Source organism: Danio rerio, chromosome 9 (genome assembly GCF_052040795.2).
Source record: "Danio rerio strain M-AB ecotype USA chromosome 9, GRCz13ab, whole genome shotgun sequence".
Taxonomy (NCBI): Eukaryota; Metazoa; Chordata; class Actinopteri; order Cypriniformes; family Danionidae; genus Danio; species Danio rerio.
In genome coordinates, this window is record NC_141029.1 from 33,102,693 (window position 1) to 33,124,538 (window position 21,846).

General features: G+C 36.3%; 1 protein-coding gene across 3 annotated transcripts in view; it reads left to right on the forward strand.

The window, feature by feature from the left end:
• Positions 1–21,846, forward strand: part of clybl (citrate lyase beta like) — a 760,714-nt gene that overhangs the window by 70,453 nt on the left and 668,415 nt on the right. Inside the window, exons 3-8 of one of the 3 annotated variants that reach the window (XR_015498946.1) lie at positions 1,174–1,362; positions 9,886–9,987; positions 10,167–10,726; positions 10,894–11,061; positions 18,662–18,786; positions 20,301–21,217. Coding sequence is in view for 1 of the 3 variants with exons in the window: in NM_001037416.2 (NP_001032493.2) it covers positions 1,174–1,362; positions 9,886–9,987; positions 10,633–10,726; positions 10,894–11,061; positions 18,662–18,786; positions 20,301–20,396 (774 nt within the window). In the remaining 2 variants the exon portion in view is untranslated. Of the gene's footprint in view, positions 1–1,173; positions 1,363–9,885; positions 9,988–10,166; positions 10,727–10,893; positions 11,806–18,661; positions 18,787–20,300; positions 21,218–21,846 lie in introns of those variants that run through there. The other 2 variants (NM_001037416.2, XR_015498945.1) reach the window with 2 other exon arrangements.

Below are 21,846 nucleotides of genomic sequence, written 5' to 3' on the forward strand. Positions count from 1 at the left end.
GCTATGCATTTAGGCCATTTTGTGGGCATTATGGTCGAGGCTAAAGTTCAACAGTTATTGGTTAGCAATGACCCTAGATGTGGCTCTTTTTTGTGGATGGTGTGAAGATGACTTTGGCTGAGGAGTTTCTTATTCAAGTTGCATCAACCCCTAAGCCTCTTCCCCTCCTCTCTTTCTCTTGGCCTTTCTCATCCATCCTCTGATCTAACCTGACAACTCCTGAGCTACTGTTTCCTCCTCCTGCTTAACTGAGACCACATTTCCCTTCACATGGACACATTCAGACCAATGGAAACCTCATCTTTGGGCCCTTTCCTCCCACCTACATTCAGTCTTCTCGAGCTGCATCTGGTTTGAATCTCCTGGCGTGTGCTGTTGTGTCACAGTTTGGCCCTGAAACTTGGCTTTAACTTTGATTCTTCCTCCCTCCACTTCCTCTGGTCATGTGTTTGTGTGGAAGCAATGTTGTGCAGGGCTTTTCACTTTATGGCCTTTGCTGGATCTGTAGGCTGATCCCTCTCGCTAGATGTTTCTCCGCACCGTAATCCCAGGCGCCAACCAGCACTTCCCCTGTAAATTCACATAACCTCCGCTCGTCCAAACTGATGCATCTTTATCTTTTTACAAGTGCACCGATGACCAGTTCAAACGGATATGCCCCATCTTGCATTTTTATTGGTTCTAGCTTTCCATACTTGGCATAACATTTACACCAATTTATCAGATAAACACAAATAATCGACCAAAAGCAAATGATAAACTCTCACACCTTTCCTTTTGTCTTTTTGATGATATTCACCAGCCTTGTCTTTTCATTGAAACAAAGAGTCCAGATTGTGTAACAAAGTAACTCAGTTTTTTCTTTTACAATCTCAATTTTTTATCACTGAAAGCTGCATAAGCTAAGCATATGTGTCACCCTTTTATTTAGTACTCTAGCCACATGATTTGGCTCTCTTTTTGCATGTTTGGTGATATAGAACAGCCTTGTCTTTTTTTTAATTATTATTATTAAAAGAGTCCAGGTTGTGTAACAGAATAATTCAGATGTATTTATTTATTTATTTATAATAATAATAATAATTATTATTATTATTATTATTTGTTTTTATTTATTTTTGTTTATTTTTGTTTATTTATTTTTTATTTCCTTTCTTAATTTTGTTTTTAAAGGATGCAGCTCGAGAAACCATCCCAAAGATGCTGGCAGAGCTGGATCTGGGACGTACGGAGAAGTGTGTACGGGTGAACTCTGTGTCCAGTGGCCTGGCTGAAGCCGACATGGAGGTTATTCTGCAGTCGGACGTTCTGCCCACAGCTCTCATGCTGCCAAAGGTGGAGGACACAGGAGAGGTGCAGTGGGTGAGTGAGTGTATTATGACAGTTTACCTGAAAATGTACTTTGTGTCATTTGTGCTTTATTTCAGAAACTATTCCGTGAACATAAATACATACATACACATACGGGAGATTTCATGAAATAATTATAAAAAGAGGTGCGTTATACTTCTGCACCTAATGCTAAACTCAATAAAAAAATAAACAAAAATAAACAAAAAAAAATATTAAAATAAAACATGAATTTGTTTTAGCATTGCAAACAGATTTGGTAAATGGTATCTGAAAGTTGTAATTTTTCAGAAAGCTTTTATTAAGGTTGCCTGTGTTAATGTTTGCTAAATGTGTTACTGCAACTGAACATCCTCCTCTGATATTGAAAAAGAGAGATTTTATTTGTCAAACATAGAGTCTGACATTAAATAAAACAATAGAAGCTACAGGTGATAAGGTGCACTTATAATTCATTTATATGTGAAAAAAATATCTAGATATGATGTTTATACTTGTATTTCCATTCAATATGACATGAAATAAATTCTTAACCACATTCAAGATAATGCCAAAAGAACCACTCTGTACTGCAATGTCAATGACTCATTTAAAAGTGTAATCTCAACCGACCAGACTTATATAGTCTACAGTCTCAAATATACTGTGTTATAGTAGCGTATTTTGTATATTAATTTTAATGAATTGAAGAGCGGGTTCAAACGAACCCACTTAACTTTGATCAGATGCTTTCTAAACGGTTGCTTTCTTATTGCTGTTATTTTTGGTGCTTTATTGAGTGGAAAGCATGCAACATGTCATGTTTATCTAAACGTCATTCTGAGCAGGATCTGGATGTTTGTTATCTGTAAAACACTACAGAAAATCAACTGATTTTACTACAGAAATGAAAGAAAAGAAAAAGAATTTTACCATAAGTAAATAAGATCATTGAATCGCACATACTTTTTTGTAGTTCCTTTAAAATGTTTAACTGTTAAATTGTAATAATATTTACGGTATTTCTAATTAAACAAGAGCAGCCTTGGTGCTCAATACATTTTTTTTTCAAAAACATCACAAAACTCCCTAACTCATGCACATTTTTCCATAAAAAATATTTTCAGTACATTTAGCAAACGCTGGATTCTACTCTAAAAGACTCATATGTTTCCATGTGATTGTGGTTAGATTATAGTTAATTTGACATTCATGATAATTCTATCCCACAAATTGAAGACTATGCCCTGTTTAATGTGAAAAATGAGAATCTAAAAATACCTCTGATGTGCTCTCGCATTTTCCATCTTTTGTAAAGAACACAACACCCTTCTGAACTTGCGGGGTAAGATGAGACCACAGGTCTTTTCAAAGCAATAATAACAATCTTTTCTATTAGTCTGTACAGAGGACTTGATCCTGGGGAGAACTGAGGCTGTATATCTTGGCAGCAGCTCAAGAAAACCATGACATTATGAAACTAGCTTCACAAGGCAGATGTCATAAAATACTTCTTCGCCCTGAAAACACGGGGCCTCAATAAACCTACCATGATGTTGGCAATTTAAGGCAGAAGTGATAATGTACATTTTAGCTACTCATAAATCATATTATCATAGAGATGTTTTTTTTAGTAAGTCGGTGACTAGAATTTAGACTGATGCAAAGCTTCCACAAATGGCACAATTTTTTTTCTGATCACCCCTGTGTGTGTGTGTGTGTGTGTGTGTGTGTGTGTGTGTGTGTGTGTGTGTGTGTGTGTGTGTGTGTGTGTGTGTGTGTGTGTGTGTGTGTGTGTGTGTGTGTGTGTTTGTGTGTGTGTGTGTGTGTGTTAGTGTGTTTGTGTGTGTGTGTGTGTGTGTGTGTGTGTGTGTGTGTGTGTGTGTGTGTGTGTGTGTGTGTGTGTGTGTGTGTGTGTGTGTGTGTGTGTGTGTGTGTGTGTGTGTGTGTGTGTGTGTTGAAGGAGGTGTTGTGGGTTCTTGTAGACGTCTATTCGTCCATCAAAGCAGAGTTTCCTCTGCTGGGCGGCCCCAGGAGGCCCCTGGTGGCCCCCAGTTGCAGCCAATACACCAGCCCCCAAATCCCTCCAGCTCATTTCCCCCAACCAGCCAACCCAGTCCAAATCTGCAGTATTCAGCTACTCTGCGTGACAACTGAAAAGACCTGAAAGAAGCCACAATGTCTTAACTAGGTAGATGAAGGGAGGGAGGGAGACTGAGAGATGCAGGGGCCCCTAGTCTGTCGCTCACAGTTAGTTTAGGCTAGAAGCAGGAAGTTTTTAACTAGTGGTTTTAATTAGTGCTCATATATTTCCTGGGCCGTTCAATGTTTCTTCCCTTGTTAATTGCTGACAGGTGTGCATTTCTCTCTCCCTCCCTCCCTCCCTCCCTCTCTCTCTCTCTCTTTCTCTCTCTCTCTCTCTCTCACTCTCATATTCTTTACCATTGCTTTTCTCTGATTTTGTTTTCTCAGTTATTTGAATCTCTTCAAATAATCGAGTTGTGAATAAATAACACCGTGAACTTAAAAGAATTGGTCTCAAGTAAAATAATAGAATATTTTTAAAAAGACAAAAAATATAGATATAGACATAAATATAAATATAGATATAGGCATAAAAAGAAATATAGGCAGTTTTGATAAATTTTCAATAATTTTTTTTGTCTTTTTCTTATCTGACCTGTGGGGTAAAATCACAGCTAGTGTTTTTTAGCCACCAATAATCCTCTGGTGAAAGGTTCATTTGGCATTTTTCAGTTTTGTAAGGTTGCTTTTACTGCATCGATATTGTAATGTAATTGAAGAATATCAAATTTAATTGACGTAAGCATTTATTTAGTTTTTCAGGAATAAAACAAGATAAGAGATGTTTAAATGCAAGTGCCGTCAAAAACTAGAATACACAAGTCATGTCACTCATACATTTACATTTAGTCATTTAGCAGACGCTTTTATACAAAGCGACTTACAAATGAGGACAAGGAAGCAACTTACACAACTATAAGAGCAACAATGAATAAGTGCTATAGGCAAGTTTCAGGTCTGTAAAGTCTAAGAAGGAGAGCATTAGTAAATTTTTTTTATTTATTTATTGATTTATTTTTTAGTACAGTTAGTGGTATATCCAGAGAGGCAATTGCAGATTAGGTAGTAAAGTGGAGACTAAATAGTTACGTTTTTAGTCATGTCTTGCAAACAGCGAGTGACTCTGCCGTTCTAATGCAGTTAGGGAGTTCATTCCACCAGCTGGGCAGATTGAACGCGAGCGTTCGGGAAAGTGATTTCTTCCCTCTTTGGGATGGAACCACAAGGCGACGTTCATTCACACTCTGCAGTTAGTTTTGAATGGGGAAGAGTGGAGTGTAACAGTCAATATGGCAAATGAAGCCCTGCCTACCAGTACAGGAGCCAATCAGCAATAGCTATAGACTGACTTTTCTCCGAAGGAAAAGCTCGGAACTCGCGTGTGTTTTTACGATAGTTTGGCGGTCAACAAACACACTGAAAGCTTAGCAAATACTTGCCTCACAGACATAAGAAGTATGTCTAGATAAAGCCTAAAATCTGTACTTTTAAATGAACCAACTGCACTTGAAAACAAGAGGGTTTTGGTTTTGTAATCTGTATAAAATGAACCTGAGTTACAATCCATCCTGCCAAACACAAATCACATGACCATAACTACTCAAAAGCCCACAAACTTGGAAACAAAGAGTCGCTGTCATTTCTGAAGGATTATCACCATCAGTATCAAGTTGTGGATTTATTCATAAGAGCAGAACGATCTGACGATTATTTTAAGAGGATGATAATGTGAGTGTGGATGCGCATTAGTTTGGACGACCTGAAAATATGCTTTTCTTTGTTTAATTCGGACGTTTAGAAATGAAATGTATGAGACAGTTGATCTTTAATTTTATTGGCGATTCCAAATATGTAATGTAATCGTAAGCTTGGCAAACAATTTTGAAGAATTTGATGTTCCTCCGTTCAGACAGAATGCCCGAGCATACTGCCCAAGAGGCATTTCAAATATGGCCGCCAAATGAAATGACATGCCTTAAAAGGACTCTGGTGCCGTCAGGATCAGAAGACAAGCACTAAAACTCCATTGAAAATACTATGGAAAAATAAATGTCCTTATTTTAAAGACATGGTGCAGAACATTGGAATTTAATTCAGTGTTTTTTGTCCACTCTAAAACTCATTTAATATCGTATATTAATCAGGCAGTGAAGCTTTTTAATGAAGCCAGCTCATAAACACAGCGAATTTGTAATTCTCAGCAGAAGCACTTGATGGTGTCTTTAAATGATGTGTATAAATATATAATTTTTATTTATTTATTTATTTATTTTTAACTGGACACATTCACAATCAAATTTTCAATATAAATATATAGAAGAAGTTTGAAGCTGTTTCACGCCTGCTTTTATGCAATTTTGACCCATGTATCAAAGATAAAATTATGCACTTTATTTTTCAAACCCTACTGTCATTGTTGCATGCCGTTAATTCCAAAAACCTATTTTATCTCACAAATAACCCCATTTTCAGAGTTTTCTCAAAAGTAAAATCATCTGCCATTCAGCCTTTCACTACCCACTTAGCCACTCAAAAATCAATACAACCTCTACAGTTACTGCATGTCAGATTGAATAATACAGTGTGTGAATGCGGTATAAAAAACTACACACATATGTGGTGGGGGTTAGAACATGCTCTCCACATGCTTTGCACACGGTCGAGCTCATAGCCGCAGCAGGATACGGGAGATTGTGAGCAGGGAGGAAGTCATGTAGCACTGACCTGACATGGGCCCACTGCTTTGAAAGTGGCGTGAGACAAACATGAAAGGAGTGGCTGTTTCGCTCCTCTTCTTTCTCTTCTTTTTGCTGTCTTTCACAGCTCTGATCAGACAGTTTTGGAACATTTTCTTACTTGATTATTGAGAGACAAAATTGCTGAGAGTTTCTGTACATGTGAAGTAGACAATTTTATTTTTGTTGCTGCAATGTATTTGTGAAATCTAGGTATTGGCAAAAATTGTTTGTGTATAATCAATTTACCCCATTTGTAGGTTGATTCCTCCATAAAGCTTAGTCTGTGCCCCATTGGTCTTTTTTTTTGGGGGGGGGGGCATCATAACATCAATTTAACCAATAGCAGGAGTTGGAGGCAGGACTTCCTGTTTGTCCATCAAATAGCAAAGAAACCTTTTTCATTGAATCTATCTATTTACAGTGTTTAAAAAGGTATCAGGAAGAACAAATAAAGGACTTTAAACATAAGCAACTTTCAGTGCAATGTCTTTTAAATAGTCTAAATACTCTAAGAAACCTTTTATACAGTGCTCAGCTTAATTGAGAACACTCCATTTTGAAAATTAATATTTGTTTCCATTTCTCAGTGAATATAGGCAGTGTATTTTGGTACATTTAAACAAAACAGATTTATTAAACAGATATATTTATTCAAATAATGTTTTAGTCAACAAACATTTAGAAATTGAAAGATGATGTAATAAATGCAAGCGAAATATTGCACAAATTATACATCCTACTAAAATTTTAAACTAAATTTTCCAATTATTCTGCTTATCTTGATTTTTTTCTATTTTTAAATTTTGTGTTTAATATTTTTGTCTAACATATTTTTGTCTAACGGTGCTTTTTACTTTTCTCCATAAACTTGTATCGGAGCTGCAGCAATGGTTTGTATATTTGTCATACTCTGAGAAAACGCTTGATGGTTGCCTAATTATGAGAGATGCCTGGGGAGTGCGAGCTCAAAGATTATTGTAAATTGTCAAGAAATTCACGTGCATGTGCTTGTCACTTCAGGTCAGTACGACAACACATGCGAAAATGAGTGTGGTGGCTAGCAGCAATGTGGAGATTGTAAATAAAAAATAATTTTAGGAAATCGTGGCTTTTTGGTTTCTTTTCTTGTGCATCCTAGCCACTTGCTTTCCATCTAAAAGATTTTTTTAGCATAGGGGTAATATAGTCATTCAACTTCACAATTTGTAAAGTTGCAATATTTATTTGAATAATGATGGTTGGCCCATTTTTTTGAACGTTCAGATTTGATTATCATAATTTGTGTTGTTGACAGAGTTTAAGGTTTACTGTAGCATTATTATTCACACCTTAAAGTTTGCTTTGGTTGTTCAGGATGTATGCTTTACCATTGCACACAATTTGTAACATTTTATTTATCAATTTTAAGAGTCTCTTTATAGCTTATGTTTATTTTATTATAAAGAGATCAGATATTTTGTTTAAATTTGTGTTTGACTATTAAAACTGTGGTTAAATTTTTTTAAATCCTAATATTCCTAAATTTATTGTTAAAAAATATTCAACAATTATTGATATGAATGAAATGAAACATGATATTGTGATAATTGATTTTGAAATATCGGTCAGCCCTACTTTTTATGGCCAAAGCTGAGCGCTATTTTCCAATTATTTGCTGTATATTGTTTTTTAACTGAAATAATCACCATTGAATATCTCTTTTTTCCTGTGTGTGTGGATGTGTGTGTGTGTGATGAGCAGTCAGTGAGTGTCTAATCCAACACACAACACAAAGTCGTAGCACTACAAGCCTGATTATCTCTCTCTCCTCCTTCTCCTCTTCTTATCCCGGCGGCCGACCCTAAATCCCTCTGTTGTTTATTTTCTTCCCCCTTTTTCACGTAGATGAGCAGAGGAACCTCTAGACTGATTTGTAGCTAAAAGATGGACTTACTTGTTTCCTTTTGTGTGAAAATCTTCTCCTCTCCTTTTCTATCCTCTCTCTCTGTGCTTGTTTGACTGACAAGGCTTATTGGACTATAACAGGCGTAACTCTCCCCCCCTCCTCCTTTTGTCCGCAGACAATTCTCCCACAGATTCGGAGCCGTGCGTATTCTTTGGCCGCCACACTACTGAGTCCTGAAAGGAACCAGCTCGAGTCCCGTCCCTCCCCGTCCGCTCCTAATTCTCCCCCTCCACCACACCACCACCACACGGTGAAATGAGCACTTCAGCAGGCCGGAAACATTTAATCTGGCCCTCTTTTGAAGAGAATTAATTGAAACTTATCCACTTGCCGCCTTTTTCGCTCTAGCGGCTGCCTCGCCCTGAAATCCCTGCCTCGTTCCCATCCGGATCATGCTGAATAGGGCCGCAGTAGCACTTGTTGACTGAAAAGTGGGTTTTAGCAAGTGCTCTACTGTATAGCGAGCAGAAAGGCTTGTCACCTGAGAGTGGTATTAGCCTTCACACAAGTGTGGTTCAATGGCGAGAACCCCTCCAGACTGTTTAAATATGGCAAGAGCCCGATGCTTAAGGACACCTGTAATTTCTTGTCCATTTGACGGAAGGCTACACAAACGCTTAATTTCGCCACCGAGTGGCTATTATTTCAAGCAAAAATATCAGGCCGTCAGAGAGGGCAGTGTGGCATCTGATAAAAGAGACGGTGAGGAAATGGAAGGACCGCCAAACAAGCCCTTCCCTCTCCCTCCCTTTTTTCGGTTCGAGGGGAATATTATGCTAAGCCGTTGGCGTTTTTATGTTGCCATAGCAGCATTACTCCTGCAGGGTTGTGACCTCAGATGATTACAGTACAAAGCTTATTGGGTCTTGAAAACCCCTTTGAAGATGAAAAGTCTTTGATGGTTTATATTTATGCAAATCTCTCAGATATGATTTATCCTACTGAGATTGAATGGGGAGATGATTAAAATTCCCCCATTAGAAAAAATCCCTCAATGAAGGCATATTCTTTGAGCTAATAAAACAAGTGTGTGTGGGATATTTTAGTCTTTATTTGGAAAACTAGCCTTGACGTACCTGAGGTTATTTTAATCTGCTGTCCCCGATGTGTGAAAGAGAGACAGAACGGGGGGACAGGGAATTACACTTTTCTGCTTTGAGTTTTTTTTCCCCCCTCTTCCCTTCCCTCCTCCCCCTCCTTTTATTTTTTTGTACAGGCTTTAAAAGAAAATATCTGACAGAGGGAGCTTTTGTGTGTTTCCAGATGATAGATTTTGGAATTTGGGCAACCCCACTGGCAGTCCACGGCTAGCTGTGAACTGGTCTGTTGGAAAAAATCGGAATGCTTTGGTCTTCAAAGCACCAAACTTCATTTTAAAGCCTTCTTAGGTAAGCTCAAATATTAGCGAGAAAATGAATGGCGCGGAGAAGTGTCGTATCACACGTCGCAAGTCTCACGAGTCTGTCCGCCAGGGGAAGCCAAGGCTCTGCATAAAACTGAAATGAAATGCGCTCCCAGACAGCTCAAATCTCATCCCTTCTCTTTTCATATTCAGCGCTCTTTTCTTTGTAAATTCAGACAGGAACCTGTAGTATATCTCGAGGGCCCCTGTGAAACAGGAGTTGTCCAAAGACTGTGTGAATCCTGTCAACTTTTTGAAGCAGCGTTACTTTCTTCTTCTTCTTCATTCTCCTGAATCAGAAGTTTTGAAATTTAATTAGGAATGGCTTTTGAGTAATACGGTGCGATTAAATGCAATCTGAAGTCTTGTCTCTGTCTCCATTACAGTTTGTTGACAGGTTTCAGCAGTACTTAAAAGGCAGAGAGCTTGAGGAACCCATCCGCTTGGTCACCTTTGTGGAAACTGCTGTGGGTCTGCTGAATTTTAAGGTAAATAATAACTTATATTTATAATTCTAAAAAATAGAAATGCTCCCTTCAAGAAGAGAAAAAGAACAACGATGACCAAAGTCATGTGTTTTTTGCTTGCATATAAAATATGCAGCTCCTTTTTCTTTTGATTTTTTTTCTTCTTCCCCCTCCCCCAAACCCTCTGTTGTGCTGGCTAGACGGAATCCCAGAGCCAAGACAGGGAAATATTGCAGAGTCACAGCAAGAAGTGAAATTAATTTGGAACCCGACAAAAGCATTCAAGAAATTCCATCTGCTCCGCGCCTGACACGGTCATATCACATTCCAGACTGTCTCTCACTAGTCCTGCTTCTAGGGTTAGTCGCAGCCTTGGACCATCTTCACAGATTTCTAGATTTCTTCCTCTGCAGGGACAAAAGACGGGCCATTAATTGTATGCATGCGTGTATGTGTGTGTGTCTTTTATAATATTTGAAACAATTCCATTTCTAAACACATCAAGAACAGAGGCATGGACAGCGATTAAGGGAGTTTGAGGAAAATTAGAGTCGTCTGACTGGGTGGCTTGATTGAGTGCCAAAGTACACATACTCTCTCTCTCTCACACACACACACACACACACACATATTTGCGCAGCCCTTTATTTTCTCTTTCTCTTGAAGGCAGTGTGTGAAGCACTTCGAGATCTTGGGCCAAAGGCAGGTTTTCATCATGACGGAGTTGTCTTCGGGTCTGATGACTTCTGTGCCAGCATAGGTCTGCTTTATTTGCATCTCACTATTTATTTCTACACATTTTTTTATGCTGTACTACAAATATTGTTCAACGATTTAGTTTCTTTAGTTAATGTGCTTGTGCATTGTTTCAATAATGTGCATCATATTCATAATTTTTTTATGTTATTCTTTTATTTTAACCTGTAGGAGCCACACGCACTAAAGATGCTAAAGAACTCCTGTATGCTCGGCAGAAAGTGGTGGTCACCACCAAAGCATTCGGCCTCCAGGCGATCGACCTTGTTTACATTGACTATAAGGATGTGGAAGGACTGAGACAGCAGGCCAGAGAGGGCGCACTCATGGGCTTCACCGGTACGCTGACTGCTTATACACATCACTGTTTACTTCTGTTTACATACTGTGTGGCATCATGGCCTGCTCCTTTCTGGCCCATACCTCTTTTATGTCTCAGGTGAATTATATATACAGTTGAAGCCAGAATTAATAGCCCCCCTGTTTATATTTTTCACCAATTTCTGTTTAACAGAGAGAACACATTTTTAAACATGATAGTTTTAATAACTCATTTCTAATAACTGATTTATTTTATCTTTGCCATGATAACAGTACATAATATTTGACTAGATATTTTTCAAGACACTTCTATACAGCTTAAAGCGACATTTAAAGGGTTAACTTGGTTAATTAGGTTAACTAGGCAGGTAAGGGTAATTTGGCAATATATTGTGTAATGGTGGTTTGTTCTGTAGACTATCAAAAAATATATATAGCTTATAGTGGCTAATAATTTTGACATGAAAAGCTTTAATAAATAATTAAAAACTGTTTTTCTTTTTGCCAAAATATATCAAATAAGACTTTCTCCAGAAAAAAAAAAAATTATCAGACATACTGTGAAAGTTTCCTTTCTCTGTTAAACATCATTTGGAAAATATTTAATAAAAGAAAAAGGGGGGCTTATAATTCTGATTTCAACCCTATATAATGGTGTTTCTCAGCACTGAGGGTTTTACTGTCAGTGCTAAGTTGCAGCTAGAAGATGTACTCTCTTGTGTAAAATAATTGCCAGAGTAATTGGTGGTTCATTTCACTGCAGTGACCCCTGATAAAGCAAGGAATAAGTTGAAAAAAAGTAAGTAAAAGAGTATACTGCATCAACTAGGTAAAGATTTATGATCCACAAGCAATAGAAGTAATAAAATAACGGTCACTTGCTGAATGTTCTAGTATTTAAGAAATATATCAGGTTTAATAAAAGGTATTAATCAACATTTTAACACCAAATCGATTGACAGAGCAGAATTTATGCTTAACCTGCAAAGATATGTAATGTAAAGTAATTATTATTTTGCACACAGTTTTGTACGTTAACCCCCATGCCAACTATTTTGCCACTTTATTTAATAATTAAGCTTTCCATCATTCTTTGTGTAATTTCATTTATTTATTTGTAACGTCTTCTTACATGCATACAACTTAGTTCAACTTGTGTTTGTTAGAGTACGCATGTGTGCAAGTCTCTTTATTTTTGTTTGTGTGTGTCCATTTTTGGTGAGTGTGTTTATGGGAGATAGACGTATGTTCGCATCTCAGTGCTATGTGGGTTTGTAGCCAGGCAACGTCTGAGTGTGTGTGTGTGTGTGTGTGTGTGTGTGTGTGTGTGTGTGTGTGTGTGTGTGTGTGTGTGTGTGTGTGTGTGTGTGTGTGTGTGTGTGTGTGTGTGTGTGTGTGTGTGTGTGTGTGTGTGTGTGTGTGTGTGTGTGTGTGTGTGTGTGTGTGTGTGTGTGTGTGTGTGTGTGTGTGTGTGTGTGTGTGTGTGTGTGTGTGTGTGTGTGTGTGTGTGTGTGTGTGTGTGTGTGTGTGTGTGTGTGTGGAGTCCTGGTGAGCGGGTAACTGGCCACGGGAGGCCAGACACAGCCCTCCTCTGAGTCTCCGCTAATGAATATGTAATTGCTGTTTGCAGAATACACACTGTTCTGCCTGCACATCTCTGTATACAACAGCACTGCCATTCCTCCAGAACACTGCACTTCTCTGCTGAACATCACTGGTTTTTATTCCTCATGACATTGCATCAAATTTGATTACAAATTATTAATTTTAGGGCAAATATATTCACTTAATAATTCAAGATGTATGCATTATAGTTTTTATTTGTAATTGTATTTAGTTTTATGTTGTTTGGCTTTTTAGTTTTTGTTTTTTTATTATTTCTGTTGATGTCTGTGTAGTTTTTAAATGCATTTTAATTCAGTGTTTCTTTTTAGTTTACGTTATTTATTCAATTTAATATTTAATATTTATTCAGAAAATATGACAATGTTCTTGGACAATATTCATTTAATTGAAAAAAACCTTCAAATGCTAAAGGAATAAATATAAATGTTAGCATTCAATTTATTTCAGTTAACAAACATTATTTTATTTTTATGGTTGTAGTTTTAATTAATTATTAATCCATTACACACATTTTTAGTTGCTCTATTTAAGTTAAGATGACTTTTGTGCATGAACTTGGGTACAAAAAAAGTTTTTCAAATAAACTATTGTGATTCTCTGGAGCATTAACAACTATTTTTATTTTGAATCCATGATAACAACTATAGTATCTTCAAAAAAACATTGCATCATCATTTATGCAAAGTTATAAAACATTACTATCTGATCACCTTCAAATAATTAGGCTTTCAGAATTTCTGATGCTTCTTTCCCTTAAAATGTTCTTGAAAATGTAGAAAACATAGTAAGTTACAATAGTAAGCTCTGCGTTTAAGAAGAAACTACCATTACAATTACATATAGCATGACCCAAGACTTATTTTCTATTTATCCATATTCTATGGTTGGTATGGGGGTGCCAGTGCTAGGTTGTTTGTTTTGTTTTTTTGTTCCCCATCAGTCAGCCTGCGGGTTGATGGTGGCGTGTATCTGCCATCCGCCGGCGCTCTGTTCAGCAGCCTGTCATTAGGCAGGTGGGGTCGGGTTTGATGACTCTCTTCTGCCTCTCGTGCGAGTCTGAATTGGAGCGGCTCCTGGTTTCGCCTGCGCTGAGCTCACCGTCACTGTTTGCCACTGCTAGTCTGAGGTCTCTGTGTGAGGAGGCCTGCAGAAACACTGTTTACTCTTTACACCCTCAGTGTGAAGTGTGTGTGTCTGGAGTCTATTGAAACTGCATGCAGGTAAATGTAGAGTAGTTTTCTTTGCATTAGATTTCATTAGTGGATGCGGTAGGGGTATCAGAATTGTCTTTATTAATTTAATGGTTTGTTGATTTTGTTGTTTGTTTTTATTATTATTATTTTAGTCAATTTTGAATTATAGCCTTAAATCAGAAAATGTATAATGAGCTTGTTGAAATTTGTATAATAGTTAACTAAACTCATCAAACTAATATAATCTTTGTTCATTAGAATGAAATTATTTGAATTTTTTTATTTGAGTTATTTGGCTTTTTATAGTGAGCTTGTTACTGTATTTTTTATTGTTGTTAACTAAAAGCATAAAGCTAAAATAGTTTTGTTAACTGAAAAATATACTATTTAGCTGTTTATTTTAATTTAGAAAATGTAATATTTATGATTTTTAACATTAAAAATTCAAAAATGAGAAATAGGAAAATATCTTTCAGTGATCCAAAAATGGTCATGTTGTAGTTCATTTGAATTAAATTTGTTTTTGTAATTAAAATATTAAGAAATTTTGACCATTCGTTTATTTTAATATAATAAATTTTATATTTATTTCTACAAAATATATATTTTTAGGAATTTTTGGTAACACTTTAAAATAATAGTCCATTAGTTAACATTATTATCGTTATATATATATTTATAGTAATATATTTATTAGGGTATTTATTCATGTTTGTTAATATTAGTTAATGTTATTGAAGTTAAATAAAATTAGTTCATGCTAGTTTGTGTTAACTCAGGGTGCATTAACTGACGTTAACAAGCACAACCTTGGATTTTAGTAATGCATTAGTTAATGTTGAATATATAAAAATGTAAATATTATATATTAAAAAAAATTACAAAACATAAAAAATTACATCTGGCTTTTTATTAACCATGAAAAACTTATTTTCAACATATCTTTTAAAAACAATAGCAGGACAAAATATTAAACAAAATATTTGTATATCTTTAGGAGCAGATAAACAATAAAATCTAGTATAAAACAGAATTATCAAAATGTACAACTTAATGTGAGTCCTACCATACATTTCATCCTCTCCTTTTGTCTATATTGCATCTAAACATTAATTCCCCTGTTAATTGTCCACCTGTGAATTGACTTTTGCTCATTATGCCTGACGTAGGATCATTAAATCACAACTACACTGATGTGTTGTGTAATGCACATGTTTCTTTAAGCTTGTTGTTCTGGTTGGCCATTTATTTATTCACCATTTCTATGAATTTTATTTAATTTTGTCCCATAGATTCTGTTCTCTTTAGTGAGATTTTGAGAATCATCTCTTACCGTGTCTACTAACACTTTGCTAAATGGTAAGGAGCCAACCAGACATACCCAAACCAGATGGCACCCTGTGATAGGCCGAACAGCATTGGGGAGCACTAATGATGCACTGCAACTAACCAATAGCATTTCAGCATAAAAACTGGCCACACCCCCTTTGCTTACCCTGTCACTATCTGGCTCAGAACGCACAGCTCCTGAACAGGTGGCAGTCTGGGGAAGGGGCATATTTTGTTGATGTGAGGGAACGACCCCCTGCCAGCCTTTTCTGGGATGGGCGTCACAAACATGGACCTTGAGCCTCAGCTTTAGGGTGTTGATCCAACAGGCCGTCTCCTCCAGAACAGCAGAGGGACAGTAGATGCACACACAAACACACATACGCACACCCACACTGGTGAGTCTTCTGCCTCCAACACTGTTGGCGCAGTAAGAAAGCACAGTTACCAGGCTGCTTTGCTTTATTTACATTGAAGCTGTCATTGGTTAACCTGATGCTTCATTCGCTCTCAGCTGCAGCATCAGAGTTGGTCCTTTCTTGCAGTGTATTTGGCTTTGGCGATGTGTAAACAATGCAGAAAGTGGCACCTGCGCTTTGTGTTAACATATGACTGGCATTACGCTGCAATATGTAACATTGTGTGCTAAATTATGTGGGAAGTCAATGGGTAACACATGGCAGAGAGGGGTTAACTGGGGTAAGACCCACAGATGGAGCTAATGCTTTTCTCATGTATTGAACTCATGGCTGTCAGCTAAGAGGAGCTTAAACAGAACATAACTGTGATTTCTCTTTAAATCTTACGATCTAGGAGCATCTCCTTTTAAAATGCAGTGATTTTTAGATGGATGTTACTTTTTAGAGTAAGCTTTCTGCCCCCACCATGCTGCAACACTGATATTTTTAATATCGTAGCAAACAATTTATTTGGGCTAAATTTAAATAAATTCAATTTAGTAAAGTTCAACCTACTTTGCTTAAATTCAGCTCATATACATTGCTCAGCATAAGTGAGTACACCCTATTTTGAAAATGAATATTTTTATCTATTTCTCAGTGAATATAGGTGATGTATTTTGGTGCATTTAAATAAAACAGATTTATTAAACAGATATATTAATTAAAAATATATTTTAGTCACCAAACATATTTAGAAATGTAAAGATTATACAATTAAATTCAAGCAAAATAATGCAACAAAAAAAAATTACAACCTACAAAATTTCAACAATGTTTGCTTCTCTTGTTTATTCCCCTTTTTTTTAATTTGTATTTAATATTTTTCTATTACATATAAATTTGGTTGTACTCATTTTTGGACCGTTATCGTATATTATTTTATTTGATAAGCTCCAGATATGGCTTCAGTACTGACAAATCTAATGTATATGCACAAATATAATATTGTATAGCTTCCTATTAAAAAATAGGAATTAAAAAAAATAGATTTATGAGGGGTGTACTTATAGTTGCTGAGCAATGTAAATTGTTTGCAACCACTTATTTTAAAAAATTAAATCCATTTTTTTTTTTTCAGTGGGGAGGTAAAAGAAATGTATATTTGAGCATAGAACCTATTTTGTTATGGAATGTTTTAAAATCATCTGTAATAATAATGGTTAGAATAATGTTATCAAAATATTAATAATATTCTTCAAATATGTTTAAATAACTAAAACCTTTGTTATATTTGTCAATATTAATTGAGTGATTGCAGAAAAAAAACATTTATTCTTTCATTCATCACTTTTAAATTGTACTTAGGTTGATTTAAACTAAACTTAAACTAAAATGACTAAATTAAATGGCTAAAATTAGTATTAATAATGGTAAATGCAATAGTAGTTATTGTTATTATGATGTATTATTTTTTATTATGAATTATGTATTACAGTGCTCAGCATGATTAAATAGACCCCATTTTGAAAATGAATATTTTTATCAATTTCTCAGTGAATATAGGCAATGTATTTTGGTGCATTTTAACAAAACTGATTTATTAAACAAATATATTTTATAAAATTATATTTTAGTCACTAAACATGTTTAGAAATTGAAAGATAATATAATTAAATTCAATTCATTCATTCTAAATTTATATTTAATATTTTTCTATCATATATAAATTTAGGTATACTAGTTTTTGGACCGTTATCCTAAGTCATTTTGTTAGATAAGCTCCAGATTTGGCTTCAGTATCGACTAATCTAATGTAAATGCACAAATATAATATTCCTATTAAAAATATTTGTGAGGGGTGTACATTATATATGCTGAGCACTATATTATTTATGTTGTATTATTATTTATTATCATTTTTACTCATTTGTATGTATGTGTTGTTGCTTTTGTTATGAAGTATTTAACTTTTACTTATTTTAACCTGATGCAAATAACTCAAATTAAAATTAATAGTTAAGAAACAGAGCAAAGAAAGAAGAAAAGGGAAAATTATTTTTGAAAATGATTCATAACTTTAGATTTTGAACTATAAATGAGATGGACGGAAGGATGATGGATTAAAAAACAGTGAGGAAAACCTTCTTTTTAATCAGATGATCTTGAAGCTCGTGTTTGTAGAGGCAGATACAGCGAGTGGATGGATTTCTCACTTCACATTATAGATCATTATGATCATGTTTAATTTTTTCACACCAGGTATCAGTTGTTGCTGTTCATGACATGACATCTATGTGTATGTGTGAGTGTGTTGAGGTGACGGAGCGCGCGCGTGTGTGTGTGTGACTCTCTCAGAGGCCTGTAATAAAAGCAGCAAGTGAAGTCTCCCAGAGGCTCCCTCAGATTGGAGTGTAACTAAGCGTGCAGCAAAGTTTCAGAGTTCAGCGGGGCACGAGGCGAAAATCGGGATGACACCCATAATTCATAGCATCCTCTGTCCCTGCTGTGTCCCTTAAATTCATTCTTGGTCAGGGAGCTGTACTGGAGAAAGAGGAGCAAGTACCCTCCGATGCCTTTGCTGCTGCTCAGCCAAAGCCTTTTACATGTGGAGTAATAATCCTAGATGATGCTTTTTTCTGTTTTAATAATATCAGCATTTACTCTAGTGTTAGCAGTGCATTAAATATTAAAAACTAAAAAGTTTTACTTGTAAATAAAGGTATTTTTTTATCTTGTAAACAATGGTTTGTATAGAAATCACACGACCAAAATTAAAAGTGTGATACTAATAAAAAATACAATCAAATACTACTACTATTTACTATTGGGTTGTTGATGGTTAAAATATGAAGTCTATTTGAACTATTTCTGATATTTCATTTCTAATATAAAGTGTATGGCTTTCAAAATATTATTTGAATATTTTATTGCTTTATTTTGTTGTAATTCATCTCAATTATTTCTCGTGACCGTCAGATTTGGTTTTTCTTTAATTCATTTTTTATTTACTGTTTGTTGCATATTTTTTTCAATTAATTTTGTTTTTGTTGTTGCTTTTGCTTCAATTAGGAAAGCAGGTGATTCACCCAAACCAAATCAAGGCTGTTCAAGAAGAATTTGCCCCAAGTCCAGAGCGAATCAAGTGGGCCACAGAGCTGATCGCTGCCTTCGAGGAACACCAGAAGTTGGGAAAGGTGTGCATTTATTCACCCCTGCATTTCCACACAGAGATCTTTCAGACTGATACAGCATCAAGACATCCTCCATGACGCATTGTAGCTTTTGTCTGAGAAAATCAAACGAGGTGTTGAATATTATAGTTCCTAATTTAGTGCATCATTGAGTCCTGCGTTTTCTGCTCGGTAGGGCTGCGCGTGTCTGAGATGTGCTAGTAATGTACAATCTGCCAGTAATTCTTCCGCTAAGGATGGCCTGGGGCTGCGTCAGCGACACTTTCCCCGATCGACTCTGTGCTCACAAACTGAGATTCCGGGACACAGTTGCTCCATTTATTTTGATTTTATTCGAGATTTTTTTTCTTCTGTGCCCTCTTCAATCTCCTAGCAGATTTGTTACAGAAAATGTTGGCAAAATACCCACCTGAGGTTTCACTGCTCCTCAGCACATCATTTTTAGACACTCCACCATTATTATGTTACATTTAGGATGCAGATTTATTTTTTTTTATGCAATTTTAATCATTAAAAAATTCTTAAGGTTGTACTTAAGTATTTGACTTGCACAGGGAAGCTTTTCAATGATTTTTATAGATTTCAGTAAAATTTCAGTTTTGATTCATTTAGTTTGTTTATAGTTTTAAGTTATTTATTTTGTTTTATTTAGTATTTTTAAATGAATAAACAATTAAATAAAGCAGGCTTAACCTGGATATGTAGATTATATAGATTTTATTTTATTTGAATTATGTTTCCATTTTTACATTTCGACTTCTTAACCTAGTGTTTGTTGATTTTTTTCATTTAGCAAGGTTTATAATAAAAGTTTTGACACTGTGTTGTGAAATTATAAAAAATTATTATATTAGGTATTTGTGATGTTCATGGATCGATTTGGCCGGCTGGTTTTATGATAATTTTTTTTTTTTTTTTTTTTTTTGAGTTCATCTTAGGTCATACAATACAATTTAAATAATATTAAAACCAATATTGACCGAACAAGAAATTATCAGAAAAACATAATTATACTCTAAATAAGTAAATAAACTTTTATGATTAATTCTGCTTCTTTTGTTTTGTTTAGGTTTTTGGTTTAGTTTTTTTATTTATTCATTTATATATTTATTTTTCATTTATTCATTGTTTTACCTTTATGCAGTTTGTTGGTGATTTTATCCTAAGTAATTTTACACATCATACATTTTTTTCAGCTCATCAATATGCTAATTTGGTGGATGTTTGATATTGATCTTATGCTTTGCAGTTCTCTGATACATTTTGAATCCAGTGTGGGTCAAGTTTGACCCACAGCATAAAAATACCTAAATTTTGAACATAAAACAAGATATATAACTGTTCTTTTTTTTTCCTTCTTACTTGGCTTTCTCTTGGGAATTAATGAAAACCCATCCTATCCCTCTTTGTAGTGTCATATATATGCATTGCAGTAAAGCAGTATAGAAGGATATGTTCTTCTAGACGATTTCTGCCTTTATTCTTATTCAACCAGTCTTCTGTTCTCTTCTCCTCAGGGGGCTTTCACCTTTCATGGCAGTATGATTGACATGCCATCTCTGAAGCAGGCTCAGAACATTGTCACGATGGCTTCAACTGTTCAGGGAAAGTGAGCCAAACCTGAGCTCCTCAGACATCAAAATCTGCACCATGCTGGCCGTGCCGTTCACTTTACGTCAAGAGCCAAAACCATCTCTGCGTTGTTTAACCAGCAACGGAAATGATGTGCTATGGGATATATATTTATGTAGATTTCAGATTAGTTGATTGATTGTTGAAATTTCTGGTTCGTTACCATTTCACGCATTATTTTGTGTGTGTGTCTATGTGTGCATGTGTAATGCCGCCCCCTGCATCTCTGATGTCAGGGCAGGCGATTGGCCGTGGTAAAGGTTGAGCTTGCCCAGCGAAAGGCCAAACAAACAGAGCTGCCCTGCCGTTGAGCTTCCATTCAGCCCGAAGGCTCCTCCAGGCCCCGGCACATCAAAGTGCCCTTTGCCAAGAAGCCGCCGCAAATTTGCTAAAACCAACATTAGGAGAATGAGCCTGTGAGCCTGCTCTAAATTGTTGGCCTTTGTTTCAGGGGACTCAGCAAGCCAGTTTATTCTTCAAGACGAGGTTGAATGTGTCTGCAGCCTGGCGTAAGCTCTGCACGGTGTGCCACACGCTCGCTTGCAAACACGTACACAAAGGGCCCTGTGAGGGCTCCCTCTATGTAAATATCAGCATTTACCAGGGCTTTGTTACCCGGTCAGTGGTTCCCATCTCTCCATCCAGCTTCGGAGTGGTCGTGAACATGGCCAAGTGCTCAAAAGCCGAGCCGCTGTTGTCCATTTCACCAGTGTTCCTCACACACACTTTGTCAAGAATGCTTCTTTTGAAATAAAAACTCCAGGATGTCATTCCTAGTGAATGACCATCTATTCACCCTCGAGGGCGTTGTTGTTTTTTTATGTCGTGTTTGTCATGAATACATCCTACAGTACGCAGTGTTCCCCGAGCTGATGCGATATTTTGGCAGAGGCGTCTGGGTGGATTTGTCTGGGATGGGGGTTGGGGAATGGTTGATGGTTCAGTTGGTCACTATGGTAATAAAGGCCTCTGTATAAAGCGGGAGTGAATATGGCATGATCAATAGTGTCTGTAGAGAGTAACTCGGACCAAGCTTCATGCCAGTTTTGGGACGCAGACAGAGAGGGAAGCTGTGAGCGACAGTAAGCTGACGGCCTGGCACTCAGCCCACACCTCTCCAGCATCACCCCTCATCCCCCCCCTATGTGCTCTTTGCCTTTTGCATTAATTTACTTTTCATTTTCTTTGGAATCGCATTTTTGGATTCATGTCAGACAAGCACTCTTTGCATTAAGCGCTCTTTAAGCATGTCTTGAAAACTCTCAATCACAGACTGAGACCGTAAGGTCACAATGAGATTCATCCAGCTGTAGTTGGGCAGGCAGGCAGGCAGGCAGGCAGGCAGGCAGGCAGGCAGGCAGGCAGATAGATAGATAGATAGATAGATAGATAGATAGATAGATAGATAGATAGATAGATAGATAGATAGAT